The 16,355-nt window shown below is 42.3% G+C and overlaps 1 protein-coding gene across 1 annotated transcript in view; it reads left to right on the top strand.

Moving 5' to 3' along the window:
- zfhx3b (zinc finger homeobox 3b) overlaps window positions 1-16,355 on the top strand; it is an 87,667-nt gene that overhangs the window by 30,806 nt on the left and 40,506 nt on the right. The window contains exon 4 of the mRNA XM_070901956.1: window positions 1,007-1,238. Within this exon, the coding sequence (XP_070758057.1) occupies window positions 1,007-1,238 (232 nt within the window). The remainder of the gene's footprint in view (window positions 1-1,006; window positions 1,239-16,355) is intronic.

Here is a 16,355-nt window from a genome sequence, read left to right as displayed (position 1 = left end):
AAATCCACAGCGAGACTCCAGAGTTTGATATTAGGAGCAGCACATGACAGGCATGACACAAGTGGCCATACCGAGTCTGGGGCTTTTATTGTAAACATGCAGAAACAATCTGTGTGATGCTTTAGGATGGTGGTCAATAACCCTGTTGCTCACACCAGGCCAAGCCATATTGTGTTGGCCTTGCATCATTGATTGAGCCATGCAGGAGGTAATTAGACTGGAGCTCTGCGGTGTGACAAGAGGTTGTGGTGGTATGGTGTCACTTCGGGGTGTTAGGCATGTTGTGACAGTACGGAGGGTGGGCTGAAGGCTGGACTAGGCCTGCTGTTGAGTCTTGGAGGAAGTTCTGGGGTTGACAGGTCAATACTAGTGTTGATTTTCTGTCCTCTGAAGGTTGTCCTCCTGTTGTGGAATGTTCCAGTCCCTCTCAGAATGTACTAAATCCCCCTCCTGCCTCACCACCGGCTGACTTTGCCTCTCTTTCTCTATGAGAGCGAGGATTTAACTCACCATGATCAATATTTAGTATCCCATGCGTGAAACAAGCAGATGTTTGGAGTTTCCTTTTCAGAGACGGGAGGCTTCTGTTGAGTGAAGGGGATCAATGCTCCCTTCCGTCTGTGAGGCTGCAGACCCACGGCTTCTGAAGGGTGGCTGATGCGATTCCTGCCCACTCTTGGGCCCCTGAGATTTGCGTGCTTCCCAGGCCTCTCCTGTCCTGTTAGCCCACTGATACAGACACTCACGCAGACAAAGTGCGCAGTCCAAACAGTTGTCCTGAAGTGGAAGAGGTCTGGATGTTAAACAACAGGGCTGTGATTGGGAATTGATTTGTTCATTTGCCAACTGTTTGAGTGAAAGTGAGTCGGTGGTGCCTAGCCAGCTATCTGCCATCTACAATAACCTCTTTCTCTCTCTTTCCCTTTCTCTTCTTCTCTGTTCCCTTCTCTCTCTCTCTTTCTCTCTCTCTCTCTCTCTCTCTCTCTCTCTCCATCCCCTCCCACAGCACCTGCAGCAGCACGAAAACGCGGTGGAGGGTGATGCCTGCTACTACCATTGTGTGCTGTGTAACTACTCGACCAAGGCCAAGCTCAACCTGATCCAGCATGTGCGCTCCATGAAGCACCAGCGCAGTGAGAGCCTCAGGAAGCTTCAGCGCTTGCAGAAGGGCCTGCCGGAGGAGGACGAGGACCTTAGCTCCATCTTCACCATTCGCAAATGCCCTTCTTCAGATACAGGTCAGAACCTGCCCCTGTGGCCCTGTTTCAGTATCTCTTTATGTGTGTGTCTTAAGCTCTCTATCTATGCCACTATCTATGTCTCTTATACACATAAACACACAATTTCTCAGTTCCTTCCTTTTATACTTACCTCCCCATAGAAGTAGGACTAATAGTATGGACTACTTTTCTTTGGTCTTGTTGGTTTCATTCTACAAAAGATGATTCAGGTGATACAGCCATAATTGAAATACGTACGTATTAAAGTATTTTTTGATAGTAAGAACAGCACATTACAGTAGGGTTTTTACATTGACAGAGCTGAGTGAAATTGAGGAGAGGGGTTCCCATTCAGAGATAAAATTAAAAACAACATTGCTGGGAGTAGTGTCTCTTAATTTGGTTCGAACAATGTAACTTTATTTTTCAAATTTTGTATTTTTGATATTGATATGATTTTAGGTCCATATCATTTACACAAAATAATCCTGCAAAGCCTGCCTTCACTAACAAAAGCAGAGGTCCCTGTTAATGGGAGCTGTCCTTTTCAGCCATTAAAGACATATTGAGACAGAGCATTAGGGCCAGAGAAGGAGGAGCCGAACAACAGCAGCAGCTGCAACAACAACAAGAACACCAAGAAACAGACACAGCTACAACAACAGTAGCATGACTGAAACAAAGTGCGTTGACTGCTCATTTATTATGGGCTGATTAGGAAGACTGAGCTGTGGTCAATTAACACTCTTTCTTAGCAGAGATTTGGTTTTCCAATCACTTTAACTCCGGTGCTCTGACAAAGGGGCTCTATTGTGTGTCCCTCCAAGAGGGAACCATTACTTCCCTCGCACACATACTCGCTGTCTGTGTTATGCAGGGGAAAAAAAGGCCAGCCTGTGAAGACGCTTTGTTCCAAGGAGGCAGGGATAATGAAGCCAGCGGCCGGGAAATTGCGCAAAAGGCAGTCACAGATCTGAAGCAAATCATTAGAGAACATATTTAGCTGAGCAATTAGGGACAATTAAGCTTTCTGCTCGCTGCACTCCAAATATGTTAATGACTACAGTACAGTGGACAAGCGAACATGCAAAGGCAAGAGGAAGGGCCATTTAGGTTAAAAGGGTTGGGGGTTGGAAATTTACGTTTTGTGTTCAGACAGGAGGAGTTGTTGTGTTATATTTTTCTCTTATTTTCTTTTTTTAGCAGATGTTGTGTTTATCTTTTTTTTTCTTTTAACCTTTGATGCGCTAGATGCCCATGTTTGTGCCAGGGTGAGGGATCCGAGCCTTAGGTTAGGTAATGGGCCCCTGCAGAGGGGCTGTGAGTGGGCAGTATCATTGCACACACACACACACACACACACACACACACACACACACACACACACACAGACAGCAGTTACTCCCCTGCAGAGCTTCATCAAATTACAACGCTCACTCACTTGAACAGACCACTAGCATCCAACAAAATGTAAAAGGAATTGTCAATGCATTTTAGCTTGAATGTCTTCATGGTCTGATTGTGTTTTGATGACGATGCTTGATTGTTGGATTGGTATTAATGCCTTTTCCTTTTTCCCTTGAAATTTGGGGACTGCTTTACTGCTGTACAATATATATATATTTTTGCTTTAAGCCTTTTTAGGGAAAATTCATTCTACTCTTTTACAATGAGCTGCAGGCAGATGACCATACAAACACAAGACCTGTGATTATGACCCATTATTATTTAGATCTTGTTTTCAATCAAACACCTCCGTTTTTTCTTGTGTTAAATTAAATCAAGTGTGTATTTAAAAAAAGCACCTTGATCAAATTACCTCAATAATGATTATACTTCTCTGTCTGTAGTCATTAACTCTAAAATTGTTGACTCCACACTTCCCACTTCTACCATTTCACACCTGAAATGCCTTGTTGCAACAGCATCAGCTGTGCTTGTTCACCTCATAGCCACAACCCTCCACTAGGGCTGAACCATTCCCTCCCAGTATATTTAATTTCCTCCTTGCTAACTCTTCTGTGGCACAGGGCTCTTTTTTGTGGTTGAGGCATAGTTGCTAAAGTGGTGGAACGTTCCCTGGCTTGTTAAAACAAAGTTGCCCCTGGATTTCTGGGTCACCTAGACAGTAATTCCCTCGCCTGCTGCTGTTCTGTGATCCTGCGAGTGGTTCTCTGCTGGCGTTAGGTGCTGGGCTTGTAGCCTGCCTGGGATTTTTACCAAAGCACATGAAGCCTGCTTTTTATCTAGAAAGATCACAGCTATCCTGAAACACATGACAACATTACACAGAGAGGTGGTATGAAATGGTAGCGTGACGTAAAAAAATCCCCAGAATCCCGCTATTTTAAACAATAATGTCTTTGAGTCATGATCTTTACATGTAGTCAACTGATTTCTATGACAGCATTGGAATGAAATTACTGTGGGTTTGTTCATTCATGATCTGGTGTGTTTTACACTTAACAACTTTGCATATATGAGGATGCAGCAAACACTGACTGTAGGGATTTGATGCCACATATCTCCTCTGGGCTGGATGTCCGAGGAGAGCAAGGGCAGCAGAAATGAGGTTTCTTTCCAATTAGAATAAGGATAAAAGGCTCGCATTGTTTTAATTCTTGCTCATACTGAAAATGTGCTGCTTAGGCATGTTGCTCTGTGGCCCCGCCTCCATTTGTCTTCTTTAACCCTTTATCTGTGGGGAAACAAAGGGGGCCTCAGAGGGACCCCAGCCCCACACACCAGTGTAAAGCCAGTGCTAGCCTCTAGTTTTAAGGATAGGAGCTCATTACCAGGCGGCAGGTAGACACAAAAAATAGAAAAGAGAGACATGTATGTGACAGAGAGGGTGAGAGGGAAATGTTAAAAATCCCATAAGCATTCACTTGTGAGGACAGTTGGTTTGACGGCAGGAGGACAAAATATATTTTAGGTTTCGTGGTTTCAGAGAAAAGGTAAAACCTAGTGTCATGTTGATGTCAAGTGTAGGGGTTAATGATGACTGCTGTCAATGTAAAGCATTGGGGTTTATGTGTATGAGAGAGAGACCAATATATGGAGAATAAGAGGAAACAGTGAGGAACGGATGCAAACGAAGTGGGGGAAACGTGTTTGGGAAGCTTGCGTGTGAGAGCTAGCGCGACACTTTAGCGTATGATGACCCTATTTCATATGAATGATGTTCACCAGGGCATATAACTCAATGACACATTGAGGTTTCTCATTTCTTAACATTTAATCGACTAAAGATATTTTTTGAGCATAGAACAGAATGAGATCATGCCTTTTAAAAAGGGCAAAGTTAAATTGCTCTGAAGGGTGGATGCCCTTCTGCCAGAAATGTTTGCTTTGTTGTGTGTGAGAGAGAAAGAAAGAGAGAGAGATGCAGGGGAGAACGTTTTATAATAGTAAAATATTAGTGTTTTTCAGTGGTGTGTTTATATGTATGTGTATGGAAGAGGCAGAGATGGAGAACAAACGTGGCTGACAGTGTGGATTAGCTCCTGCTGTAAATCTGCCTCAGTCACAGATGGCAGGCCCTTGATCGCTGGGCTGTGACGGCTTGGCTCTCATCGCAGGAGGAAATCCCTGTCTGTGAGTCTAGGAGGCTGGGAAGGAGAAGGCTGGGGCCGCCTGGGCAGCCACCAGTCATTGTCTCCCGTCTGTGTAGACATAGAGGCCTGGGTATTCAAGGGCGAAGACTGGTTTGGGGAGGGGTTATCTTACTTTGACTCTGCAGTTGTTTCATCCACCACACCGTGAGAGCTTATAAGTGGAACTTAAGCCTCCAGTTAAGATCAGCGCTACTTTTAATGACCAGTTTGCGAAAATGGGCAGGCGAGCGGTGTGCATTATTAAATGGAAATGAGACGAAAGGATGCATACAAATTACTGCATAATACTGGTATCCAATATGAGACCCATTGCTTGTTTCGCTAAAAGGGGTGCGCTTTCAGGGTCACACACCTAATAGTAAGGCCTGTCCTGACAACAGAGGCATTTCTCTTCCCTCCCCACATGCCTCCCCTCCCTCTCTGCCTCATGCATAATTCTTGAGACACTCTGAAAAAAGCTGGAAAATGGGCGGTGACATGGAAAAATGAACTAATAAAGCAAATAGAAAAGAGTCACTCATATATTTTAGGGTTTGCACAAGACCTTGCAACTCATATTGAGATTCAATGATGGCAGACAGCATCCAGTCTGTCAAAATGACCAAACCTAATATCTAATATGCATTATATTGAACCATGCCTTCATCTTTTTGTCTCATCCTCTGCTTCTAACCACTTTCTTGCAATATACTAACAGGGCTTTACTCTCCCCTGCTATCATACTCTAGCTATCTTCATGTCCAGTGGCTAAGCTAAAGCTGTTAAAGCCAGGTAAAATCAGAGGTGAGCCAGGCCACGCTCTGATGGCATGCAAGGGCCATAGTCTGAGCTTTTGCTCCCCATGGGCAAGAGCAAAACAGACGGTAGCCCTTTCTGGAATGTCCCCCTTTATTCATGCTTGTTAAAATGCAAAGTAAACCTTTCCAGAAACAGGATATTGTAGCCCCTAACCACCAGACCCTTTCTACATGCCACATTATGGCCAATCTGAAAGTAAGTTGTATAGACAGACGCTGCTGCAATGCGCTTTTAATAAAGGCTGTTATTGCCCTGGTGATGCAGAGTGGATATGAGGATGAGGACTGTGCAGGCCTGGATGAGTAGGGCCCCAGAGGGCCCACAGCTCAGTCAGGCCTCCGTCAGTCGCCTGCCTTCTAATCCCTGTCCGAAGGGCATAGAGGCAGCATAGGAAATTGTTTGCTGTCCGCAGAACGTGCCAGGAAATTCATAAATACATTACTTTTCATTTTGAAAATATTACAAAAGACTAGACGTTTATTAAAAAGCCAAAATGATGGCTTTATAGATTTTCCAGTTTTGTATCAGCATTCATATGACCCTGCTGCTCTAACTAACACAAGCAAGTCTTTTCTTTCCCTGTGCCCGCTTCTTTATGGACAAGCTTGGTATGAATTTGTCTGCTGGCTCATCCTGTAATAGCAAATTGACCAGAAAGCCACCACTCTATTCTGGGATAGACTGTGAATAAAAATGTCTTGTGTCCAGATGTTTGCTACCTCTCCTGACTGAACCCTCATTCTGTAAATACTGGCTAGCTTTGCCCCCCAGGCCGGGAGGTGGGTAAAGTCTGGGTCCTGGTGTGCCAGCCTGTTCAAAAGATCTGGCTTAGAGGAGAACAGAGGCAGCATGAATGTCAAAAGATGTTTACATACAGAAAGAAAGAGACAATAAGACAAGTGATAAATTCAGTGAGGACAAGTTAAGTCATGCTAAAACAACAAAATCAATAGTCTCTCAAAATTAAGACATCAACCTTTTTTAATGTGGTATTTGAGGAGATTTGCTCATGCCGTGTGCCCTGTATGTTTTATGCCCTGTGTGTGATTCCACTGTCAGTTATGTCACGTGGGTGTAAATATGTGCCAGATTTCATTTTGCAAACTCACATACTCATAAATGAGCACACACATAGGTGTCCGCACTGAGAATCAGGCTGTGTGTGGGTGCGAGAGGCTCTCCCTGTCATCAAGCCCATTTTCAGAGGAGACTGGCAGCACATTATAATATTGGTTTCCCTCTCTCTTGTCATTACCAGACACTCTCCTTGAAAGCTGATCCAAAAGATAGACAGTCCATCAGGAGACAGTCATCTCATTTGTACTTACTAAACGTGTTAATGAGTTCTATTTTCAGGCCTAGAGGCTTTGCTGCTGGATATTGGAGCAGCGGTGGCGATCGGTGGCGTGAGGTGCAGGATCAGGAGGAGCTCGGAGGGAGAGGAAGGAGGTAATGCAGTAGTCCTGCTGCCCCTCATGTCGCTCGTGTGGAGTGACCACAGCCTCCGCAGGGGCTGCCAGTCAGGGCTGAGGGCGGGAAGTCTGTGGTTACAGACAGACCGACAGTGGAGGAGAGAATAGATTAGGTGACAAAGACATAATGGTTGTGATGGGTTTAATTATAGCAGCAGTCATGTCACTCGCCATACAGGTACATGAGATGAAGGAGTCAGAGGTACGTGTTCAATGCGTAAGTGGCTGACCTTTCTTATTAGAGGATATGAAGCAGGGGTTTTGTCAACCTTGACTTCGACAAATACTTCTCCACAAGTGTAACTAACACTGACTCTTTTAATTTGCTTACAATTAGAGCCAGTTGTGTCTGTCCCTTATTATCAAACCTACTTTAGATGACTGTCTTTGTCTACGTTTTCCACAATATACATACATAAAATAACATGTAGTTGCAAAACACAGTGCAGATACATTTTTCTCTTATTTGGCCTTTCTTTACTGGTAATATGTAGTAGTTGTAATATTTTATTTTTTCAGACGTTTTCTGAATGCTCCCTACTTGAACTTCCCCCTAAGGCGCACATTATCATCTTACATCCAGCATGTTCTCATCTATGATATTGATTGTAGTGCAAGTGTATGCCAGGTAGTCTTGGAACTACAACCAATAAATTGTTAAACACTTACATTGCTTAATTTGTTACTATGTTTTGGTATTGGGTGAATAGTGCTGCTCGCTGTCAGAATTAGGCAGCTCAATTTGACCATAGGCAGCATCAGAAGCAGGGGTAAAGTTTGGGAACTATTGAGTCGAGGCTAGGAAAGTTTTATTTAGCCATTTTTAATAAGGCTGTTTGTGCCCCCCAGAGAGCGCTGGTGGATCAAAGGGCATGATCTGTGCTATGGATGAGTTCACCATGGGTCCAGCAGAGACGATCAGCCCCGCTGACAGCAAAACAAAAACCAGAGAGCGAAGGATGCCCTATCCAGCAGCATGTTGCCCTCACACTCCGAAGGCTCCATTAGAATAAAGGCAGATGAAACAAAGACCGGCTGAAACCACAGATGTTGTGATTCATTATCCACTCTCTGATAGATAGGCATGAGTAGTGAACAGAGTGTGCAGTGCGTGTAGGTGCGTGTGTAAGTGCACGCGTGTTTATGTTGCTTAATGTGCGAATTCCTGTTGTGTTTGTTTCATTTGGAGAAAACATCCGTAGAGATGAAAAAACCTACAGACACATGCAGGATACACGCAAAACACACACATATGTCCATATTTTGAGTGCATTAGCAAAAAGAGTCCCTTCCAGTGCCTCAACCACATCAACTAAAAGCAGCCAGGCAGATGGCAGCAGAGAGAAGTGCAGAAATAATTCAATAGTGAACCTTTCCAACCTTTACCTGTGGGCGTGAGCACCAGTCATTGATTCACGCTGTGCTTGACAGTACACTACACACCACCTGAGGAGGGTGAGAGGAGGGATGTGCATGAAGAGAAATGGATGAGTTTGGTGAAAAACACCAAAGGATAATATGAGTGGGAGGGAGGCTCTTCTGTATGTTGGTGATGGTAGTGTGTGACATTAGAGGGAACTTTCCACAGATGGATGTTGGGAATTGTTCTGGATTTGTCTGTTTTCCACAAATATTGCCCCCCTTGCCCTCAAGTAGCTGGATATCAGCGACTGACAGAAATTCTCACACCACTTCGGGTGTGATACCACTAGTGCCGGCCACAGTAGGCTGCCATTGATTACAAAGCTCCTTTAGGTCTGGGGCCTGTGTCTGCATACACAGAGTTGTCCTGTAAACCTGACGCACAGTAATATCTCAGTGGATATCTCAGGATAAGGGTTTTGAAGAACACTGTAGTTGATGGGTAGAGCACATACAGTACTCTTGTTGTGTGGTGGCTACTGACTATCCAGCAGTGATCATGTGAAGGCACTATTTGTTAAAGAGAGGAAGTGTCGATTTGGAGGGAGTCCTGTCCACAGCCCGACTCTGTTTAACCAGATGTGATCGCCTGCCTAGTGACATCTGAGACAGAATAGTGTTTGTTTTGTGACAATCTTGGACATTCTTACTGTTTGACTCAGTCAGATTTATGGTGTCCCTGCTGGTCCAAGTGATGGCCTATCTCTCACAGACTCTCTTTGTCTGGCTGGCAACGCTGCTGTTTTATAAGTTGGCTGTGGATATGTTCTTCCCACTGTACATTTGGAGCAAAAGAGCTTGGATGAGCATAGTGATGGATGATATTTAAGTAAGGGAAAATGAATGAGGAGCCAGGCGTTTACACTGAAGAGACACAGCACCACATTTGTGTAAGCCGTATCTGAGGTTTGGACCCATAATCAATCCCTTTCAAATACCAACAGGAAATTTTTATGTACGAGCTGTATTCTTTAATTTCTTATACCCCATAGAACTGCCTGAGTTTGCCAAGACATGCATCCTCTGAAACGGACATGGATAGTAAAGAAATAAAAGTTTGCATATGTGTTACAGACTTCACAGTGGTTTTAAGTGCAGGAAAAAGAGCCCTTTTCATGTAGTAAGGGCAAAACAAGTTTCTTTTTGTTTACATAATAAGCAAAGGCTAACTGTCTGAATTTCATGTTGCTTTACACGTTGCCTTCAAAATTTTTACTGCATATTTAATCATTTTAAGATGATTTCTAAATTTAAGCCTTTGATTGTTACTTATACATTTTTGCATGTTCATTTGTGGATCCTTTAATATTATTTTAGAGATTTCTTTCCATATAGAAGCAAATTTGCAAACATAGCGTACATAGCAATAAGAGAGAGAAAGGCAAATAAGTTGGAAACAGCAGAAAAACCCACCCCGACCAATTTGAAGCATTAAGATGAATAATCCACTGTTTTAGAAAGCAAGCAAAGGTCAATGTTCATGCTACTTGCTCAGTAAGCATACAGGAGAGCGTATCGAGTCAATTCAGCTGCGCTGCGCAGTCAAGAGGGAAGGACATTCAATTTCTGATCCTTTTTTTTGCGTTAGGCAGCTATGTCAAACCAAGTGCTGCTATAAAAAGATTTTCCAGTTTCCACTCAGGAGGCAGATGGTTTTGTTTTTTAAGTTGTAATATTGTAATGATATATGGGCACTTGAATAGCCACTTTGAAAGGAGTACATTGATGTTTGTCCAGAAATACTCAGGTGTGTAATCTGAATTTATGAGAGAGCGCAAACAACCTTTTTCAAAAGGACACGAGCTTCTCTATGCTGTTAGTTGCTCGTGGTTGTTGATGAATCATTATTCTTATATGCAGAATCTTATATGCTAAAACCCATTATGCGAGGAGAGAAGTGTAAAATGTTAAGCAGTTACATATTCATTTTTGTTTGCTAATTACATTGTGCTGAACCTTGATAGTTCATCTTCCACCTCTAGTTTACAGCAGCCAGTTGTAGGCAATGATGATACTTTATGGATGATTTACAAACATGCAGATCAATAATATTGTGGCATCTGTTATTTGTTGTCATCAAAGTATGAAATTAACTACAAGTAGTGTTCATGCCATAAATGTCTTCATATATCTTATTTAGCCTTGCTAGCATTTTCTAGCACTTTGTCACAAAAGATAGCTATTAAAACATGCTATCCCAATGGCTCAATATTTTTGGTATTTATTTCTTTGATAACTTAATTTAGAATTTTAAAAGATATTTTAAAAATTGGATAAATAAATCAATAATATAAATACAGGTGAAATAGAATTACAAAAATACCAATACCACCGTGCAAACTCTGTACTGTAGTTGAACTGTTAATTGTTTTTTAAATTACTTTGAGGGTCTCTGGCACATAATCATCAGCTCATTTGTGTTTTTACCCCATTTTTCTCTCACTTTCTATTACCAGAAGCATATTCTGTGCTGTGATTGTCTCAAGAGGACCTCGTTTACTGTAATCTGCAGTGAACAGTGTCTCCTTGCAGCAGAAAACACGTCAACTTTTGGTTGCATGGGGACATAAAATCCAGGTATTTTTCAGTGAAAATCTGTTAAAAAAAAAAAAAAAAAAAAACTGGAAATGATTAACTGTAGCAGTGTCTGATGACTGGGGGTTCTCTGGAAATGAGTTCCTCTCATGTATATGCTGAATATTTCAAGCACTTGGGAAAGCTGAGATGGGGCACATATTTGTGTGTGAGATGTAGAAAGGAGAACACAGTGGATGTGTTTGAATCCATGTCACAAGTTGTTGTCAGTCTAACAGACAGGCCAGCACTCTGAGGCTTACTCGATTTAAGGTGGCACAGGGGCCAGTAAGGCAGCCAGAATTAGGAAAAATGGGCTGTGTTTTTGTCATGTTAAACCGGGCAAAAGAATCTAATTGGGTGGGGGAGAGTGAATGGCAATACCTTCTTTGTTTAAGGCCCCTCTGCAGTCACTTTGCAGGACCCATTGTGCATTGACCACAATAGCATTAGTTTGTGCTCTTGTTCTGGGCTCTTCTTTTCTCTGGCTCTCTGCAGTCAGCTCCTGTCCGTTCCACTCTGTCTCCACGCTTCACTTCCACGCTCCACCAGTGCTCAGGAAGGGACTCAGAAACATGCCCCCCATCATGATTACCTCAACCTCGCCGTCTTCCTGTCCTGTATTATCCCACAATCACCATCACCATCCTCAATCCTTCCTGTCCAGCTTTCTTATCCACACTATTAAAAAGATAAAGATAAAGAAGGAAAGGCACCCTTTTTTCTGCTTTGTCTGTAGTCCACTTTTGCCCCAAGAAGAGAATCTTTATATTCTTGTTATCAGTTTTAAAGAATCCAATCATTTAATGAGAAATTATTCAAATTGATTGCTCCATGAGTTCACAGACAGTCTTGCCACGAGGTCTTGCACATGTCTGAATGATTGTAGTCATGAAAATAAACGTATTTTCTAGCATCATAACATGATAATTAAACAATTATGTGTCAAGTTATTTTTCTTGTCACTGACCGCCAATACAAAACAGCTGCAAATCTGACTGACTCTGATTATTGAATAGACCTTGACAGTGGTGTAACATTAGAAATGACTTTGAATGTGCACCCATTGGAGTATATGGCGGTACTTATAATGACTCCTCTCAACTAAGAGTTTTTTCAAATTCTTTTATCTAAAGATGGGGACCATCTTTAAATTAGTGCTTGAGCCATACTACAAAGAAGAGCACTTACCTTTCATGATGTGTTCTTAGAGCAAGCCAGAGCAATTCTTATGTTGCTTGGTGACCAAGTCAGCTACTTACACTGGATTACAATGCACAAAAGGTAAAAACACATTTGAGGGTATGACATAGAAAGTGAATGCAAACCCTTGTAAAATATTTCAAAATGCATGTGTCTTCAAGAATATGGCATAATCAACAGAATAAATGAGGCCTGTCTGTATAAGGACCTAGGTTACAGTCTTTCACTACCTCCAGCCAATCCATGTGCAAATAGTATAACTACCAACCTCAGTATATTTAGTGCACTGTTAATGGCCCTGTGCCTTGTGAAGGTGTAATCATGCGTGATAAAAACCGGGCCCAAGTTACTAACCTAGGAGCAATCTTGTGTGCATTAAAGTGTCCTTTTTTGTTACAAAGGTCATTCATAACTTGGTCGCGTTGTTGATGTACAGTGAGAGATATTGATTGATTAATGCATTAAGTGCTCACAATCCATTAGGTTCTGTGGAAGGGACTGGAGAGACGACTTGCTCTTTCTCTCGCTATGTATTTTCACCTCTCCCTGTTGTTCAAAGGGCATCGCCTTTTATTTTTTTTGCTGGCAAAGTTTAAGGGACAAAAGCCAGAATATCTGCCAAGTAATGCATTCAAAAGAACATTGGTTCTCATAAGTGTCAGTTCAATTACTCTGAAAAGCTTGACAAGGAATTGCTCTCACATTAGCCCTCTGCTCACCCTGACTCAAAAAGAATATGTTGTTCATAGTCTTCACCTACTGTAAAACAAGCTCAGCATCTGAAAGTATAGAACAGATTTACTGTCTTCTGTGTAATACAAAGAAAGTGAGAAGTTTATTTTGAACATACAGTAGCTTCACCACAATTATGCCATCTGCCACTTCTCATTACTATCACAGTGACTACCATTCATTTGAGAGGTAGCAATAGACCATAAGTCAAATTCAGTGATGACAAGGAGTATTATTTTCAATCTTGCTACTGTTTTGAGCTGATTTTGTCAATTAATTGACTAAATCAGAGTAGACACAGATATGGGGGTTTTTTCACAGAACTTTTTGTACCTTCTCAGGATGGTTTCCAGAACCAATGAGAGCAGGGGCCATGGGGTTACTGCCTCACTACTTCATGACAAGTAATAGGAGACCTTTACAGCCTGGGCCCTAAGCAGGGAAGCCTGTGAAAGGGGCCTGAGAGTCAGTCATTACCTTAGAAACATGGGCTGCATTAGAGATTCATAACAGTGTGCCATCTCTGCACCTTTCATCTCCACCAGGGCCAGCTCCATTAGGATCTTTTATCTTTGTGCTGATGGCTGCTCTTGATAATGGGGCTGCCGAGAAATCCCAAAAAGTAAAGACTCAACTCTGACACTATTGGCCCTCCCTTTCTTCAAGTAGAGTAGTACATCAGAGTACAGTAGAAGGTATATACACTCTTATTTGCCGTCTTAAAACCAGATCTTCTAAATTTCTTTTTTTTACACATTTTTCTTGAGAAGTTGATATCTGTTACTGAAGTTTAGTCAATGGTTTGTGGTTCACCACACCATAGCTGTCCCTCCCATGCCCCACCACCTTTGACACTGCAGTCTGATCATGGTGTAGACGATGCAGCCACAAATTATAAGAAATATACTGGTGAAGTTGTCTTAGGTTAAGGATTAAGAGGAGTTAAATATTGGCATTCTTCCTGCTGATGCCCCCATAAAAATGCATTAACGATATCCCATGCAAAGCCTCATTGGAAACTTTGCTTTTGGGCAGACAAACACAACTGCATAATGGTATAGTAATTCATGCAAGCCAATGTTTTTCAAATGTTACAGTAATTATGAAAAATATTTGTACTTTTCCCCTACATAGCCGCAGCAGAGCAAATCTCATTTCCAAGGCAAAGCGGAGAAGGAACACACTGAATAATCATTGTGTTTAATGCTCTGGTCATAATCCCAGGTTTTATGATGGTTTTCTAATGATTTTCTAATGATGTTAAATATTAGTAGAGAGTACAGCCATAATTTGAACACAGCGGTCGTTTTTTCAATGCTCTATCAGCACACCCGATTGCAACTACAATGAATATTGCACTGGGAATGAGATTTAAGAGCCATCCCTTTTGGTGTTTTATTTTGCCGTCTCCCCATCTGCCATAAATCCTCATTGCTGTGTTCTTGAAGCCTCCGCCCTTGCCTGCCTTCCCCAGGTGGGAATACAATTAGGTGCAGGGGCCATTTCATTCAGTGCCACTGTCTGTCCACCGCAGTCATTCGTAAAAAATGCTGGAGCTGTCCCAGTGGAGAAAACAGTGGACTCCTGGGAAATATAAAAAACAAGGAAAGAAGAGGGAGAGAAGCAGAAAAGAAAATAGTGGAGAGATGAGCACAAAGACAGGAAAAAATCTCCAGAATTGCTGTCAGACGAGATACAAGCTTGGCCTCTGATGAGTGACAATATTGAGCAAAATATGTATTGGAGACAAAGGCTTTGTCTCCTTCCTGTGCCTTTTCAATGAATTACACCTCTCCACCCCCTACCCCCAGCTTTTTAATTAAATGGCTGCAGCTCCATCTCTCTATCCGTAGCTCCCCATTACAGAGGCTAGATAAGGGATTGCTATCTGTAGCATGTTAAGAAAGGCTGCTGGGCAGCCAAGCCTCATGAAATTTGTCACAAGATCTCATTTTCCTCATTGCCAGACGTGATGCTTATAATTGATGTGGAGGCAGCAGTAATTTATTGGCCATCCGCAATTATCATCCCCTTCTAGCAGGGGGATGTGACTGCAATTTATAAGTGTGTGCGTGTGTGTTGTTGGTGTGTCTGAGGTTGAGGGTGTGACATTGTATCGTATAAATTAACGCAAAAACATGTTTCTCCTTATCGCATGGTAAGTGTGTATGTGTGTGTGTGTGTGTGCCACTTAAGAATGCAAATTAATGACAGGCTCCATATCATAAACAATATGGGGCCTGTAATGCAGCCATGTTCAGTTGAGGTGTCGAGGCTGTCGGTGCGCCAGCTGGACTTTCACACACAGCCGGGGGTGTAAGGGCAACCAGAAGCCTGGGAGGTGAGGGGGGGTCAGAGAGGGCGGGCCAGAGTGGCAGAGGGGGCTGGTGCCGCAACCCTTTGTCCACAGCTCCTCCTTATGTCTTTAGGGTTTGTTTTCACATACTAAAAACAATGAAAATGGGGGTAGATTGTTAACAATGTGACCATCTGAATACTGAGACTGTTGGTCTTAATATAGTCAGTCATTTACTTGTGTATTTTAATTATAAAATGATTTCCCTTCTTAACTTTTCACTGGTATATTCAGAAAATGAAATGCACATTGTGTCCAGGGCCCATTTGCCACTTTGTGACAGAGTGAACTGAAGTAATGGTGGGCAATAGAAAGCTTCTCCCTGTGTAATACACACCTGAAATGGCTATTTCAAGATTTCAAGACACCTCCTTAGATTGGCGTGTATGGAGTATATTAATTTCTCTGTGCTCTTCATACCATTACAGAGTCAAAAATAATACATGTTCACATTGCCAATATGATCTACAAAGACACTGCATTAATCTGCATTCATTAACCTAGGAACATCATTAGTGGTATCAAGGCAGCACTTCAGCTCAAAAATGTGTCAATTGGTGGCTTCTTTGTACTATATGGTTAATGTGCGATCCCCAGGCTGAAGGCAGTGTGCTTGAGTCAGTTGTCCACACTTAATGGTGGCCGGGTTTTCTTTGGTGAGGGTCTGTTGGTTTGCCTTCATGCACCATGCACTTTAATATAGAATGACAATTGAAAATACTAAATTCTCTACAATTACACTTTTTTAAAGGTCTCATCCTTGTCTGTTGTTTGCTAGACAAACAGATATTAACACACAAGAACACAAGATAATTCAAATTCACCGTTTTAGCGTCACACACACACAACTTCTAATGTAAGTGAGGGGAAAAGTCTCATGTTCTTGCAGTGTTTTGCACTCTTGTATGCTATGCTCTGTAGAGGAATTGTAGGTTTAGTGGTGCACAGATTTTCCTGTTGC

This window comes from Enoplosus armatus, chromosome 1 (genome assembly GCF_043641665.1).
Source record: "Enoplosus armatus isolate fEnoArm2 chromosome 1, fEnoArm2.hap1, whole genome shotgun sequence".
Classification (NCBI taxonomy): domain Eukaryota; kingdom Metazoa; phylum Chordata; class Actinopteri; order Centrarchiformes; family Enoplosidae; genus Enoplosus; species Enoplosus armatus.
Note: the sequence above shows the minus strand (reverse complement) of the source record. Positions and strands in the feature narration are given on the sequence as shown.